Consider the following 14,898-nt stretch of genomic DNA (forward strand, 5'->3'; position numbering starts at 1 on the left):
ACTAACCAGGCCAAGTATTCCTTGGTGGGGTCAACCTCTTCATCGAAGAACACCCTTGATGAAGACATTGAACTTAAGCATAACTTCCCTGGCAACACAGAAGCAGTTAGTGATAGGGTTATCTAATTGAATTTGAGTGATTAGGAAGTCTAATATGGAGTGTGAGATATTACCACCGAGTCTCTTAGGATTGACCGTTGTAACCAAAACAACCGTTGGAGTGTCTGCACATGCGTCAAACTTGACGCGGAAATTCACCGCAGCCTCGTCCCATAGGTAGACGTTAATCACTGGACCACTGCAAATTTAAAAAAAATAGATGTTTCAGTAAGGAGCATAAATTAAAAAACAATGGCTGAATTATAGTAGCTTACTCTTTAAGTTGCAGATGAACCAACACTTTCCGAGAAGCTGAGTCATCCTTGATACACAAAATCGGACGCTCATGGAGAGGATGCCCATCAACCAGCTTAAGGTGGCCGACAACATCTACAACACAAAGTTACACTCATTGTTACTCAAAAGGTTACAAACAATCAATTGAGAAGCTGTAATGGGTTAACCTTGGTAAGAAAACATCTAAATCTTACCGTGAAGATCTCCTCTGAGAGCGCAGTTTGCTTCAAAATCTGCAAAGGAATGGATTCTGAAGCGCTCTGTCAAAATGGCTTCAATGTCTTCTTCCACCTTCCTCAGCTCAGAGGCATGTGAGATGCAAATTACCAGCCTCTGGTCAGCAACATGGTACATCACCTTGTTGTTCGATGCATAGTAGTTTGTCAGTGTGTAGATCATACCACGCTTGAGCTCTTTCTCGTATTGGTTGCGACGGTTCTGACCGATGAACCCCTGAGCCACAGTACCCTGCATAACAGAGAGTCAATATTGGGTCAGTCGAATATCTAAAAGTATTGGGTCAGTCGTAATACCTATCACAGATACGCTAATCTGATTTCAAGCTGATCATTCAATTTTTTATCCAAATATAGTTGCGGTGAGTTAGCAAAACAACAAAACTGGACTGACAAAACAGTTTAAGTTCTGATAAAGACACGCTCATTTGAACATGAAAACAATTCAAAGATACGCTCATTTGAACATGAAGACAATTCAAAGATACGAATATACGCCTATACAATTTCAGCTCAAACCAGTTGATCATTTTATTTTTCAAAGATCCTACTATAGGAAAGGGCTTAATTTCATCTCAAATCAATCAATTAAGTTTTTACCAAGATACGCCTATATAATTTCATCTCAACACGACTGATCAATTTTTTTTGTTTGAAAATACGCTTGAGACCGGAACCAACCAATCAAGTTTTCTATCAACAGAGCCTATATAATTTAATCTCAAACCAATCAATTAAGTTTTTATATAGTAGGATACGACTATATAATTTCATCTCAACACAACCGATCTATTTTAAAAAAAAAATACGCTTAAGACCAGAACCAACAAATCAAGTTTTATAGTACGATACGCCTATATAACTTCATCTCAACACAACTGATCAATTTTTTTAATTTTAAAATACGCTTAAGACCAGAACCAACCAATCAAGTTTTATATCAACAGAGGCATATATAATTTCATGGCAAACCAATCAATTAAGTTTTGATAAAGATACGCCTATATAATTACATCTTAACACAACTGATTTAATTTTTTTTTAAAACACGCTTAAATAATCACGGTTCTTCTATTCCAGAAGCGAAAACGACATCCAAAAGGAAACATGAAGACATACCTCTGCGTCAATCAGAAGGAGCTCGATCCCAAGAAGGATCCCTGGTCCTCCTTTGACATTCTTGCGAGCATCCCAGAAATGAAGAAGGCGAAACTGCATGGTGGAATCTCCGTATTACATGAATAATGAACTCAAATATTTAGTTAATATATTTTGGTATTTGGTGCTCTTCTTTCTTCTGTATAGTTGCGTTTACCGGGTTAGATGTGTTTGTTCTTAGGGTTTGTCGAATATAATGTGTTTAAACATAGTTTTTGAGATTTGTTCTCTGTTTCATTGTCTTTACTCTCTAATTGATCCTGTCTAAAATTACAGTAGAACCAAATGAATTGTACCAAGGTCATTTCAAATTTTTATTTTTGGTTTTTGTTTCACTAGATCTCTATTTGATTTTTGTGTACAAATTTTGGAACTGAAAAACCAATTAAGATCTAAAACCTAAAATTATATTGGGTTCTACTGATTTTAGGAGTTTTCAAGGCTCCTAATCAAATGTTATTGTATAAAGTGAATTATCAGATTGATGGGATTAATGGGCTGGGCTGGGTGAAAGTGAATTATCTGAGTTTGGCTTGACTCAAAACAAAAATACGGAGTCGCAAAACAAAAGTACGGAGTCGGAGAATGAGTTAGCGCACAGGAAGCCCGATCGTGGTTCATGAGATTTTAAATTGAAGCCCAATCCGGCAGTGACGTGGCAATTTGATTGGCTCTGGTTATTTTGAGCATGTGGATAGCTTTAGGAAGCTTAAAAATAGCTCCTTTTATATAGTGGGATTTATCTAATAATTGTTTCTATAAGAAAATTTTGTTTCTATAATTCTAGAATTTAGTATGCAACCTTTCATGCATACACAAATAATACTATAGAACATATTAACCAAAAGGTGCAACTATTCATAAAATTTTATTCTTCGTGACTCTACAGCATCTTTAACGAATTTTTCTAATTATTGTTTTACTGGTTTTGCCACAATAAATCCATATTATCACTACCGTTGAAGCATCTATTGTTTTATTGTTTTACTATATTATTGTGTTTATGCACTTGAGTTGGTATTCTTTTCAACTTTAACCAAACAAATGCTAACTCTTAGTGCCCTTTTCAAGTTTGTTAATGAATTTCTTACAAACTGACTAACAAAACATGTACGTACTTTAGTTAAAAAAAACGTGTTCGTACCTCTTGAATTTGTTGTGTCTGCCATGGTAGATTATTAGTTCGAGTAGCGAAAATTTTATTTTGAGAAATGAATGGCAGAGACTATTTATAGATTTTAAAAATCTATTTGAATAGTCACAATTTTTCAATTTGAATAGTCACATTCTTCTGATTTAAAATAGTTATTTTGAAAAGACACTTATAAGAATACTCACAACTTTTCACTCTTTAAAAGATATTTATATGAATAGTCATAATTTATCAAAAAAAAATTTTACAACAGTAAAAAATGACACAACTTAGACAATTACATCAGAAGACATGTTTAGACACTAACATATACACATCTCATAAACACAAAGAATTGTACAAAGACATGTTTGAGTATTTACATCCGAAGAAAAAACAAAACTATTTAGACAATTTTTAGAAAATACACAACTTTTCAACATTGAACTTTTAGAAAAAAGACAACCCTTTTAGACATTTTTAAGAAAAGACACAACCTTTCAACATAAGTAAGATTCATAACTTTTGGAATTAATTGGGATTGCTATTTTAGTAGATATTACTAGTTACTTATTTTATAATTGGGAACCAAAATCTTTTATTATTTATCAGATGGCGAATTGGCTCTTTTTCAGACCATTTCCATGAAATAATCTTTTATTTTTTTGTTCTTACTCAATTTCTCGCTTTATTTCTAGAATAAATTATGGAATGGAGATAGAAATTTCTTTAATCCTTAAAATAAAATATGGCCAGACTGTTTGTTTTATCTAATCATGTTTTTTCTCGGAAAAAACATTAGCTTTGGTAAGATAACCTGTTACCAAAATTTAGCAATAATTTTTTTTATCTATATTGCTCAAAACGTTTATATGTTATAACATAAAATGTTATTTCTTTATTAGTGTATTTAATCTCAAAATAATAATCAATTAAGAAAAATAAATTTAATTTTAAATATATACGTAAGAATATCACGAATAATTCCTCAAGATATTTCACAAAGAATAGTTCTATTTGCATATAACAAACTAAAAATAATAATAAACGGTTTTACTTCATTGAACCATAAAATATGGTACTACCTTTTTTTCTTGTCAACATATATGGGACTACCTTTAACTTGCAACCTTTTGTAACGTAAATTCTAATTAAAAAAAACAATATAAATATTTTCAAAGAAATAAAAAAAGAGACTTTTGTAGCGAAGTCACAGGGAGAGAACTAGTTAAAATGTCCGAATATTCCCTCATATCCATAATTAATCAATTACAAATAATGAATAAAATAATATACATACAACCCCTTGTATTGTTTGTTTGTATCCACAGTTTTCGATCCGATTCACAAACTTCATCAATATGGAATCCTTCTGATCGTAATAACCCTTCTCCTTATTTTATCTTTCAAACAGAGTTTTCATTATTTAAGAGATTCAAAACAAAAACAAAAACAAAAACAAAAAAAAAAAGAAGATTTTTATCTCCGTCCGATGTCGATACCTATTCCTTACGATGACCCAATCACCACCACCGGCGAACAATCGCCGTATCCGGCGCCACCGAAGGGCGGCAACACGACGAATCTTCCAACGAAGATCCTCTCCAAAATCCTCGTGGGTTTCATCATGATCCCTGTAGCTTTAACCGCCCTGCTCTTCATCCTCATGTCTCTCGGCTTCTCCGTCTTCTTCTTCGCTCTCTACTGGTTTCTCCACCGTAACTACCGCCGCCGCCTCCGTCGCCATCTCCGCCACGAATCCTCGGATGGGTTGTCTCCCAGATGCGTGAAGAGCCTTCCGCAATTCAAGTTCTGCGAGGCGACAAAGTACGGAAGCGAGTGCGTGGTGTGTATCGATGGGTTCAGACAAGGGCAGTGGTGTCGGAGGTTGCCTGGATGCGGACATGTGTTTCATAGGAAGTGTGTGGACTTTTGGCTGGTGAAAGTTGGGACTTGTCCGATTTGCAGGGATAGGGTTTAAGATTGGAAGGGGGAAAAGAAAGGTGAGAACTTTTTGATGGGAGAAGAAAGTACTAGTTTCTCTAGTAGTAGTAGATTTGTTGTTTGATAGTTAGTTGTTGGTTCACTTCAGTTTTTATTATGATGATGTTAAAGCAAAATTTGGTTTTCATCAATAATCAATCATGTACAGTTATTACAGAGCTCAACAAATTGAAAGCTTTGGTTCCTTTCTTCCTTAACTGTTTTGATTTTGAGCCTATATTTTGAGTGATGAATTTTTGGAGGATCCGACATAAGTTTCAAGATTGGATACTAAGAATTTGAATATTACACCAATTGTGTATCTCAATCTGCTAAAGTTATAGACTGGATATCAAAGTTTTTACTCGCTGTTTTGTACACAATCCCTTTAGCTCTGCTCACTAGTAAGCAATATACGTTGTCTGAAAAGTTTCGATCTTTCCTCTGATCAGATTCAGTTGGATAACAACACATGAGACTAAATTGATATACAGATAAATTCAAGCAGAAGCGTTGTCCTCACTTTAAACATGTTGCTTCTGTTATAACTTGATGATCTAACAGTTATTCACTTGAGATTTGTCCATGATGAAGTGAAGTTTAGTCTTTTTCATCAATGTTTCCGTTTCAAACTATCTATAATGAAGTAAAACCTGGAATCTGTGTCTTCTTCAGTTTACCAGCTTCATATCCCTGAGTTATGTTAATTTTTTTTGTTTTATGAGGGCGATCAAAAGTTGTGATTCAGTTAGATGAGTGTGATTGGATCTAACGACAAGCCTACGAAAGTGTTCTTTTGTGACGTAGCGTTTCATAGTTTGATACCTTTACTTTAATAGGTACAATAACAAGGCAACACACATAAACAAACCTTTAAAAGTCATTAATTCCCCCACTAATAATGACTCTGATTAGCTAATTAAGTCATGTGGTCAAATATGTTGACTTTCTTGTTTTATTACATCGATGAGCTCTAAATATTCCTAAAAACACACAAATATCCTCTTCGATTTTGCTTTTTTTTTATCTCTTAAAGGTGAGAAAAAAAAGGAAAGAAGATACGCTCTCTGACTCTTCCCGTGACTCCCTCGTTTCAATTCCCCCAGGAGGAATTAACAGAGCTTCCTCAGATTTAGAGAGAGAGTGAGAGTGTCAGAGTCTGCACGAATCAAAGAAAGCCTCTTTCTTTAATTTGTTTGGATCAAAAGGGTTCTTCTTTCTCGAGCTTAAGCAGCTTCTTCTAATGGAGTTGAGCAAGGACAAGCTTCTTATGTAAGTTCTTCTACTTCAATTTCACTGTCTTTCAGTTAGATTTCTTGTTCCGGGTCATATTAGTTCTCCTCAAAGTCGTGAACTTTTTTCTCAGCTCTCTGATTGGTTGTCCTGTAATAAAGGTCTAGACTTTACTTTAGTTTTGTCTTCTTTCTTGATGATAATACACAAGTGGTGTTTCTATTACATCAAAGCTCCAAGCTTTAATGTAGTCCCTAAGAGTAAAGTTTCTATCTTTGTAGGTTGTATTCAGATAAGAAAGAACCCAAAGAAGCCATATGGGCAGTGAATGATCCAATGTCCAAATCATACAAACTCTCTCTACCTTCAGCACTCAAACCTCCTCCTGACAATCTCTTGGCTGGAAACAGAATCAGTAGATACACTGACAACAACAAGACCAAATCTTCCAAACTCTCATGGTACAAAACCATTCTCGACCCAGGGAGTGAGATCGTCTTGAAATGGAACTGGGTCTTCATCATCTCCTGCATGCTCGCTCTCTTCATCGACCCTTTATACTTCTTCGTCCCAGCCATCGGTGGAAACAAAGACTACCCCTGCGCCAAGACCGACACGAACTTAAGAATCCTCGTCACCTTCTTCAGAACCATTGCGGATCTTTTCTACCTGCTCCACATTTTCATCAAGTTCAGGACAGGTTTCATCGCTCCCAACTCGAGCACTAGAGTGTTCGGTAGAGGCGAGCTCGTGATGGATCCCAAGGCTATTGCTTGGAGGTATCTTAAGTCTGACTTCATCATTGATCTCGTCGCAACGTTGCCGCTTCCTCAGATAGTTATCTGGTTTGTTATGCCGGCTACGAGAAGCTACCGGTTTGATCATAGCAACAATGATCTTGCGTTGATTGTGCTCTTACAGTACATTCCTAGGTTCTATCTGATAATCCCGTTGAGTTCTCAGATAGTTAAAGCTACTGGTGTGGTTACGAAGACTGCTTGGGCTGGAGCTGCTTATAATCTCTTGCTATACATGCTAGCTAGTCATGTATGTGATCACGTTCCTTTATTATTCTCATGTTTCATTCTTGGCCTCTGTTTATTTCGGTTCTAGAGATATAGGATCCGTAAGGGTATTTAGGAAATTCGGTTCGGGTAACAAAGTTGAGAACCTGCTAATATGTTGAGAACCTGCTAATATCTGAGATAATTCAGATAATTTCGGGTCAAGTTCGGTTCTGGTTTCGGGTTAAGAAAGTTAGAAAATTCAGAGTTTTTGGATTAGATATCAGATTTTTTAGATTTTTCGGATTCTGGATAATTTTAGATATTGCGGATAAAAAAGTATTCAGATACTTTATTTTTCGATAATTCGGTTTATAAATAGTCTTTTTAAAATATTTGATTATTTTAAACCAAATATAGTTAATATTTATAACTATATAAACTATATTATAAAAATCCGGCTACTTATTTGGTTTCGGTTCGATTTCCGTGGTTTTAGAGATATACGATCCGTTCAGGTCATTGATAGAATCCGAACCTGAACCGATTTTTTTCGGTTCCGGATAAATGTGCCCAGACTTATTTCATTCTATATAATGATTATAATCTAGATAGATTGGTTTTTGTGTTGGCACAGGTGCTTGGTGCGGCGTGGTATATACTATCGTTTGATAGATACACGTCATGCTGGAAAACGAGATGCAACAAAGAACATGGTGGAGTCAACTGTTATCTCTATTACCTAGACTGTGATTCACCACTCTATGACGCCAGGCAGCAACAATGGGCAAATGTCACAAACGTGTTTAAACTCTGCGATGCACGAAAGGGGGAGTTCAAGTATGGGATGTTCGAGAACGCAATCACTAAAAAGGTTGTGTCTTCAAACTTTAACGAGAGATATTTCTACTGCTTATGGTGGGGGCTGCAACAGCTTAGGTAATTACTACAGAGATCATCAAAACTCAGACTTTAGATATGTCATAATCTAATGGCTTTTTGTGTTACTATCATGTCCCAGTTCTTATGGACAGAATCTGTCCACGACCACGTTCATTGGTGAAACCACGTTTGCTGTGCTCATTGCAATCTTTGGTCTTGTCCTCTTTGCTCATCTCATTGGGAATATGCAGGTATGGATTCCAGAAAATGGTTGTAGACGTCTCTACTTTTGTTCTTAAATCTCATGTTTCTTGGTTTGTTTGTTAGACATATTTGCAATCTTTGACGGTACGGCTTGAGGAATGGAGATTGAAGAAGAGAGATACGGAGGAGTGGATGAGACATCGCCAACTTCCTGAAGATTTGAGAGACCGTGTGAGGCGATATGAGCAGTATAAGTGGCTTGCAGCAAGAGGAGTTGACGAAGAGGTTCTCCTACAAAGTTTACCCACTGATCTTCGCCGTGATATCCAACGGCACCTATGCTTAGACCTTGTTCGAAGAGTAAGTTTCTCAATTGTCTTGGTTAGGCATGCGTGTTCGGGTAGTTCGGCTTTTGGTTAGTTTGGTTCAACATAAATCTTACTAAATTAACCCGAAATAAAGTCTGGTTCGGTATTTGATTTGTTATCCTACCTAAGTTTTTGATTTCGGTTATGTTGGTTTAATTTTGTTAAAATTTCGGATAAGTTTGGTTAAATTTGGTTAGTTCGGTTATTTTGTTAGCTTGGTTTGAATGGTTAGTTTGGTTCGGGATTTTTGGTGTGATTTGGTTATATTCTTTTTATAAGAAAACCGAAGTAACTGATTGCGGAACCAAAAACCCGAACTTTAAAAAAAATTACAGAATCGAACGGAACTCCTAATCAAACTAACCAAAAATTTTGGTTTGGTTCGGCTGGTTCTGTTCGGTTCAAAATCCCAGCCCTAGTTTTGGTTATCCTTCAAATGGTTTAACTCTTACAGTCCAGAGCTTGGTTTGGTTTTAGTTTCTCGAGTGTGGTGTTAGCTGCAAGCCATTTACACTGTAAAATCTTTTGTAACTCCATAATGTGTTTATGTCTGAATCATGCAGGTTCCATTTTTCTCACAAATGGATGATCAGTTGCTTGACGCCATATGCGAGCGTCTGGTCTCTTCTCTGTGTACGGAAGGGACTTACCTTGTCCGTGAAGGTGACTTGATCACAGAGATGCTCTTTATCATCAGAGGTAGACTCGAGAGTTCCACAACCAATGGAGGCAGAACCGGTTTCTTCAACTCGATCATACTAAGACCTGGAGACTTCTGTGGAGAAGAGCTTCTTTCGTGGGCTTTGCTTCCAAAATCAACCTTGAATCTACCGTCTTCTACAAGAACAGTTAGGGCCTTAGTTGAAGTTGAAGCATTCGCTCTTCGAGCTGAAGATTTGAAGTTTGTTGCCAATCAGTTTAGGAGGCTACACAGCAAGAAGCTTCAACATACTTTCAGATTCTACTCTCACCATTGGAGGACTTGGGCTGCTTGCTTCATACAAGCCGCTTGGCGGAGGTACAAGAGAAGAGCTATGGAGAATCATCTCACTGCGGTTGAATCAAAGCAAAGTGATGAAGAAGAAGAAGAAGAAGTAGTGGTTGGAAAAGTAGTAGAAGAAGAGGAAGAGGGTGTAGGGCCGAGTCCAAATACGAAGATGAACATTGGAGTTATGGTTTTGGCTTCACGTTTTGCAGCTAATACAAGACGTGGTGTTGCAGCTCAGAGAGTTAAGGATGTGGAGATGCCTCGGTTCAAGAAACCTGAAGAGCCTGATTTCTCTGCTGAGCCTGATGATTGACTGCATTCATATAAACAGAAAAGAAGCTGACTTGGTTTTAGTTACACTGGTGATTCTCTTATGATTAAGTAACGCTACATATTGAGGTTTCCTGGTTATTGGGGAGTTATAAAGAAATCTAGTGTGTTTTGGTTTTTGTACATGAAAACATCTTTTGTAATCTAAGCTTTGGAACAAAAGATTCACTGGAATTATATCTTCTGTAGAAGCATTCTTGTACGTTGATTGTTTTTATTTTGACTGAGACTTGAGTCTGTCCTTTGCAACCTTCACATTCTTATAAAGGTTCTTTTAGCGTCGAGATATTAACTCCATGGTAAGAAAGGTTGTTTTCTTAGCATCTTCTGCATATTGCTAAAGATGCAATTTCTTATTAGTCGATGGGAGCCAAAGACTATGAGAGGGCCACGGAAACATGGTTTTCTTTTAGATGAAATGGGTGTTTTTTACCATTTTCAGTATCATTTCAAAACGCAAACTAGAGTAACATATATTGTAAAAAAGGGTGTTCAAAACACATAAACTAGAGTAACATATAGGGGTGGACGTTCGGGTACTCTTTCGGGTTCGGTTCGGATCTATTCGGGTTTTGGGTTTTCGGGTTTACAGATTCCAGCCCCTTTCGGGTTTAAAGATTCCAGCCCCATTCGGATATTTCTAAATTTCGGTTCGGGTTCGGTTCGGATTCGGATAACCCATTTAAATTATTTTTAAAATTTTAATATTCATTATATGCTTAAAACTTCTCAAAATCTGTAAAACAAAATAATATATTACATATAAATTTGTATAATATATGTCAAAATACCTAAAATTAACATATAAATTGGTTTGATTTGAATATTTGGATAGAAAATCAATAGATATTTCAACTATTTTGGTGTTTTGAATATATTTTAGCTATTTTAGACATTTACTTTTGACTATTTATATATATTTTCAAGTATTTTAGACAACTTAAAAGTATCTTATATATTTTGGATTTTTTTAATATATATTAAATCTAAAAATAAGTAATATATTTAAGTATATAAATCTATTTCGGTTACATTCGGATATCCGATATACTTCGGTTTGGATCGGGTTCGGTTTTTTAGATACCAAAATTTTGAACCCGTTCGGATATTTAATCAATTTCAGTTCGGGTTCGGTACTACTTTTTCGGATCGGATTCGGTTCGGTTTTTCGGATCCAGATTTTTTGCCCAACCCTAGTAACATATCTATCCCCTAGACTATATTTGCGAAGCGATTTATACACATGTCGTCACTACAATCATTCTCGCTGAAAAAAGATGACTTGACACTTAAAATAGATGACATGGTTTTAGAAAATAGTGACATGACATCATATTAATTGTGAGATGTAAAATTTCCTTATAAAAATTTAAATTTTTTTGCAGTGATTTTAAATATAGTAATAAAAATAACTCATATATCATCATTAATGTCAATTTTCCATATAAATATTTATTTATGGTAAACTATTAAATATATTAATAATTCATATATCACAATTAAGATGATAATATATATGTATATATGTATCTAACATTAATAAAAATAAACTAAATAAAGTAACATTAATCCAAAAAAAATTTGATAGTTAAATATTTAAACATTATTTAAATTTATCCGTCCATCTTCATCATTTAAATTAACAAAAAGATTTTTCAGTTTAGTTAAAACAAACAAAGTCTCAAATTTATTAGAATTTATATTTATATGTAAATATATATATTTATATATATATATTTAAAATTAGATGGGAAGATATATATATATTTAAAATAAATAATCATTAAACACAATAATATAATTAAAACTATTTTTATAAAATCTAATTTTATCTTTATTAAAAATTAAATCAAATCAAATTTAAATAATTATACCAAATAAAAAATAATAAGATTACAAAAATACGTTTATAATTTCTTATAACTATTGAAGTTAAAATATAAATTAATAATGTTGAAATATAAATCAAAATTTTCTTTTGAAATAAAAAATGTTATGTTAAAAATTATTATTTCTGCGCATGGCGCAGGAAAACTCTTAGTATCTATACTATATAAAAGTTGAGGCTATAATCCATTGAGAGCGTCCACATAGGATTTAGACGACCAATCGTAATATGACAAATCATTATTTAAGTTTACTATTTTTAAATATGTCAATATGATTCGAAAACTGTTTATTCCATAATAAAATAGAAATCAATTTAAATATGGTAAACTTACAAAATTCAAAGAACTAGATATAATTTAACTTAATATATAATATATTTTCGAAAATCACATAAAATATCTTACAAATATAATAATTAACTTAAAATACAAGATATTTAAACAATTAAAACTATATAAATTTAAGACACATGATTTTTAAAGTTTAGGTTATATGCTATTGAAAATATTCAATAATATGATTTAAAAGACATAGGTTTTAAAACAACTAATCATAATATGACAAATCATATTTAGTTTAATATTTTCAAAAGTCAGTATTTACAAAAAAAAATTATTTTAAAATAAAACATAAATAAATATCAAATAATGAAAGCTAAAAAAAGTAAAAAGATTATATATATATATATATATAAGTTAACTGAATATATAATTAATTTTGAAAAACTTAAAAAAAATGCAAGACTTTCAAACAATTATAACTATAGAAATTTAAAACATGTAATTTCAAATTTTGGGTTATATGCTATTGAAAATATTCACAATTTTTCTTATTTAAGGTTATTCAATCTGTTATCATGACAACTGCTTTTGAGGCTATAAGCCATTGACGGTGTCTACATAAGATTTAAAACGGTCAATCGTAATATGACAAATCATTTGTTTTCATTTATTATTTCAAAAAATTATAATAGATCCAAAAATTATTTATTTCAAAATAAAATAGAAACCAATATCAAATTAGTAAAGTTAACAAAACTGGAACATTATAAATAAGTTGACTTAATATATAATATATTTTTTAAAATTTAACATAAAAATATAAATACAAAGTAATAATTAATTTAGAAAAGCAAGCCTTTCAAAAACGTATAAGTAAATAAATTTAACTCATGATTTTCAAAATTTAGGCTATATGCTAATGAAAATATTCACAAATAACATATACTATGTATAAGTTGAAGGTATAAATAATTGAGAATGTTCACATAATATTTTTGAAACACAAAAAATATGTTAAATCATCATTTTATTTACTATATACAAATAGGATTATAAGAAACCAATCAAAATATAGAAACATAATTTTAGTTTACTATTTTCAAAAATGTTTAAATTTCCAAAATTGATTATTTGAACGCAAAATGGAATTCAATATCAAAAAGACAAACTACTAAATAAATAATTAAAATGGAAGTGACTAATATATATACACTAAGTATTTCTAAATTTAACATAAATCTATATTATATAAAATTTTAGGCGATGTTATTAAAAACGTTGAGGCTATAAGTACTGAAGGTGTCCACACATGATTTAAAACAACCAAATATTATGATAAATTATTATTTTAATTTTTATTTTCAAAAATATTAATATTTCAAAAACAATTTTCATTTAAAAACAAAATAGAAACCAATATCAAACAATGTAAGTTAACAAAGGTAAAACATTATAAATATATTCACTTAATATATATATATATATATATATATATAATATTTTGAAATTTAACATTAAAATAAAATAAAAATGAGAATTACTTTTAAAACAAATACTAGGCTTTTAAACAATTATAAGTAAATAAATTTAATTCATGATTTTCAAAATTTAGGCTATATAAGTTGAAGCTATAGTCACTGAGAATATTTACATATCATTTTATTTACTATATAAAAGTTGAGGCTATTACTCATTAAAAGTACGCATAAAGGATTATAAACAACCAATCAAAATATAAAAAATGATAATTATAATTTAGTATTTTTAAACTGTTAAATTTTTCAAAACTGATTATTTCAATACAAAGTAGAATTCAACATCAAATAAGGCAAACTAATAAATAAATCATTAAGATGGAATTGACTAATATATATACTAAATATTTTGAAATTTAACAAAAAAAAATAACTAAAATAAAGTAAAATATAAAGAATACACGATTTTTAATTTGCAAGAGCACAAAATAAAATATATTCTTCAAAATAAAATTTCAAAGGTTTATTTTCAAAATAAATTAGAAATCAATATCAAGCGTATTTTCTTTAATAATATCCAAATCAAAGAATCGCATAATCCTCATGAAAAAGAACACATTAAGAAATATAGGGTTTAGAGTGAATGAAGAATAACAGTGAACAAAAACGAAAAAACATCCACGATGAAAAGTAAATCTTACAAGCCGATGACAAAATCCAATAAACAAAAAATATATAACACCATAAAGAACCGGATATACTAACGAATAATTCCAAAATAAAAATAAGATTGAAAATTTACACTGCTATCTCTGAAAGATGTTAAGTAAGAGAACAAAGTGAGAGCCCCAAACCACAATTTATTTATGAGAAATTATTTTTAATCAATTAAAAGAAATTAACAAATTTATTTATCCATTATTTTTTTTAATTTTAATCAACACTATTATCTTATGTTTTGACAAATATTATTTTAGTCAGTTACTGTCGAAATCTTCATAGAAACTAACCAATAAGTTATACTGAAGTAAATCTAACACGGAGTGATTACAAGATTTTTAAAAATTATTGTTCTTAAAACAAACTACATGATGAATTCTTATAATAAACTAATATAATGATAAAAAAAGAACACATTAAGAAATATAGGGTTTAGAGTGAATGAAGAATAACAGTGAACAAAAACAAAAAAAACATTCGCGGTGAAAAGTAAATCTTACAAGCCGTTGACAAAATCCAATAAACAAAAAATGTATAACACCATAAAAAACCCGGATATACTAACGAATAATTCCAAAATAAAAACAAGATTGAAAATTTACACTGGCTATCTCTGAA

At 31.9% G+C, this 14,898-nt stretch overlaps 3 protein-coding genes across 3 annotated transcripts; 2 read left to right on the plus strand and 1 right to left on the minus strand.

Moving 5' to 3' along the window:
* Positions 1-10: 10 nt before the first annotated feature.
* LOC106329485 lies at positions 11-1,850 on the minus strand. The gene is made up of 5 exons (XM_013768149.1): positions 1,752-1,850; positions 591-864; positions 375-489; positions 174-298; positions 11-83 (listed from the first exon to the last, which is right to left on the minus strand). The coding sequence occupies exons 1-5, from the start codon at positions 1,848-1,850 to the stop codon at positions 40-42; spliced, it is 657 nt and encodes a 218-aa protein (XP_013623603.1). The 3' UTR covers positions 11-39.
* A 2,388-nt stretch (positions 1,851-4,238) lies between these two features.
* Positions 4,239-5,123, plus strand: LOC106308182 (RING-H2 finger protein ATL14). The gene has a single exon (XM_013745320.1). The coding sequence runs from the start codon at positions 4,415-4,417 to the stop codon at positions 4,901-4,903; it is 489 nt and encodes a 162-aa protein (XP_013600774.1). The 5' UTR covers positions 4,239-4,414; the 3' UTR covers positions 4,904-5,123.
* Positions 5,124-5,855: 732 nt separating this feature from the next.
* LOC106308171 (probable cyclic nucleotide-gated ion channel 17) lies at positions 5,856-10,165 on the plus strand. The gene is made up of 6 exons (XM_013745309.1): positions 5,856-6,177; positions 6,420-7,185; positions 7,780-8,081; positions 8,164-8,275; positions 8,352-8,588; positions 9,160-10,165. Exons 1-6 carry the CDS (start codon positions 6,149-6,151, stop codon positions 9,895-9,897), a joined length of 2,184 nt encoding a protein of 727 aa, XP_013600763.1. The 5' UTR covers positions 5,856-6,148; the 3' UTR covers positions 9,898-10,165.
* Positions 10,166-14,898: the final 4,733 nt, after the last annotated feature.

Source organism: Brassica oleracea, chromosome C1 (assembly GCF_000695525.1).
Source record: "Brassica oleracea var. oleracea cultivar TO1000 chromosome C1, BOL, whole genome shotgun sequence".
NCBI lineage: Eukaryota > Viridiplantae > Streptophyta > Magnoliopsida > Brassicales > Brassicaceae > Brassica > Brassica oleracea.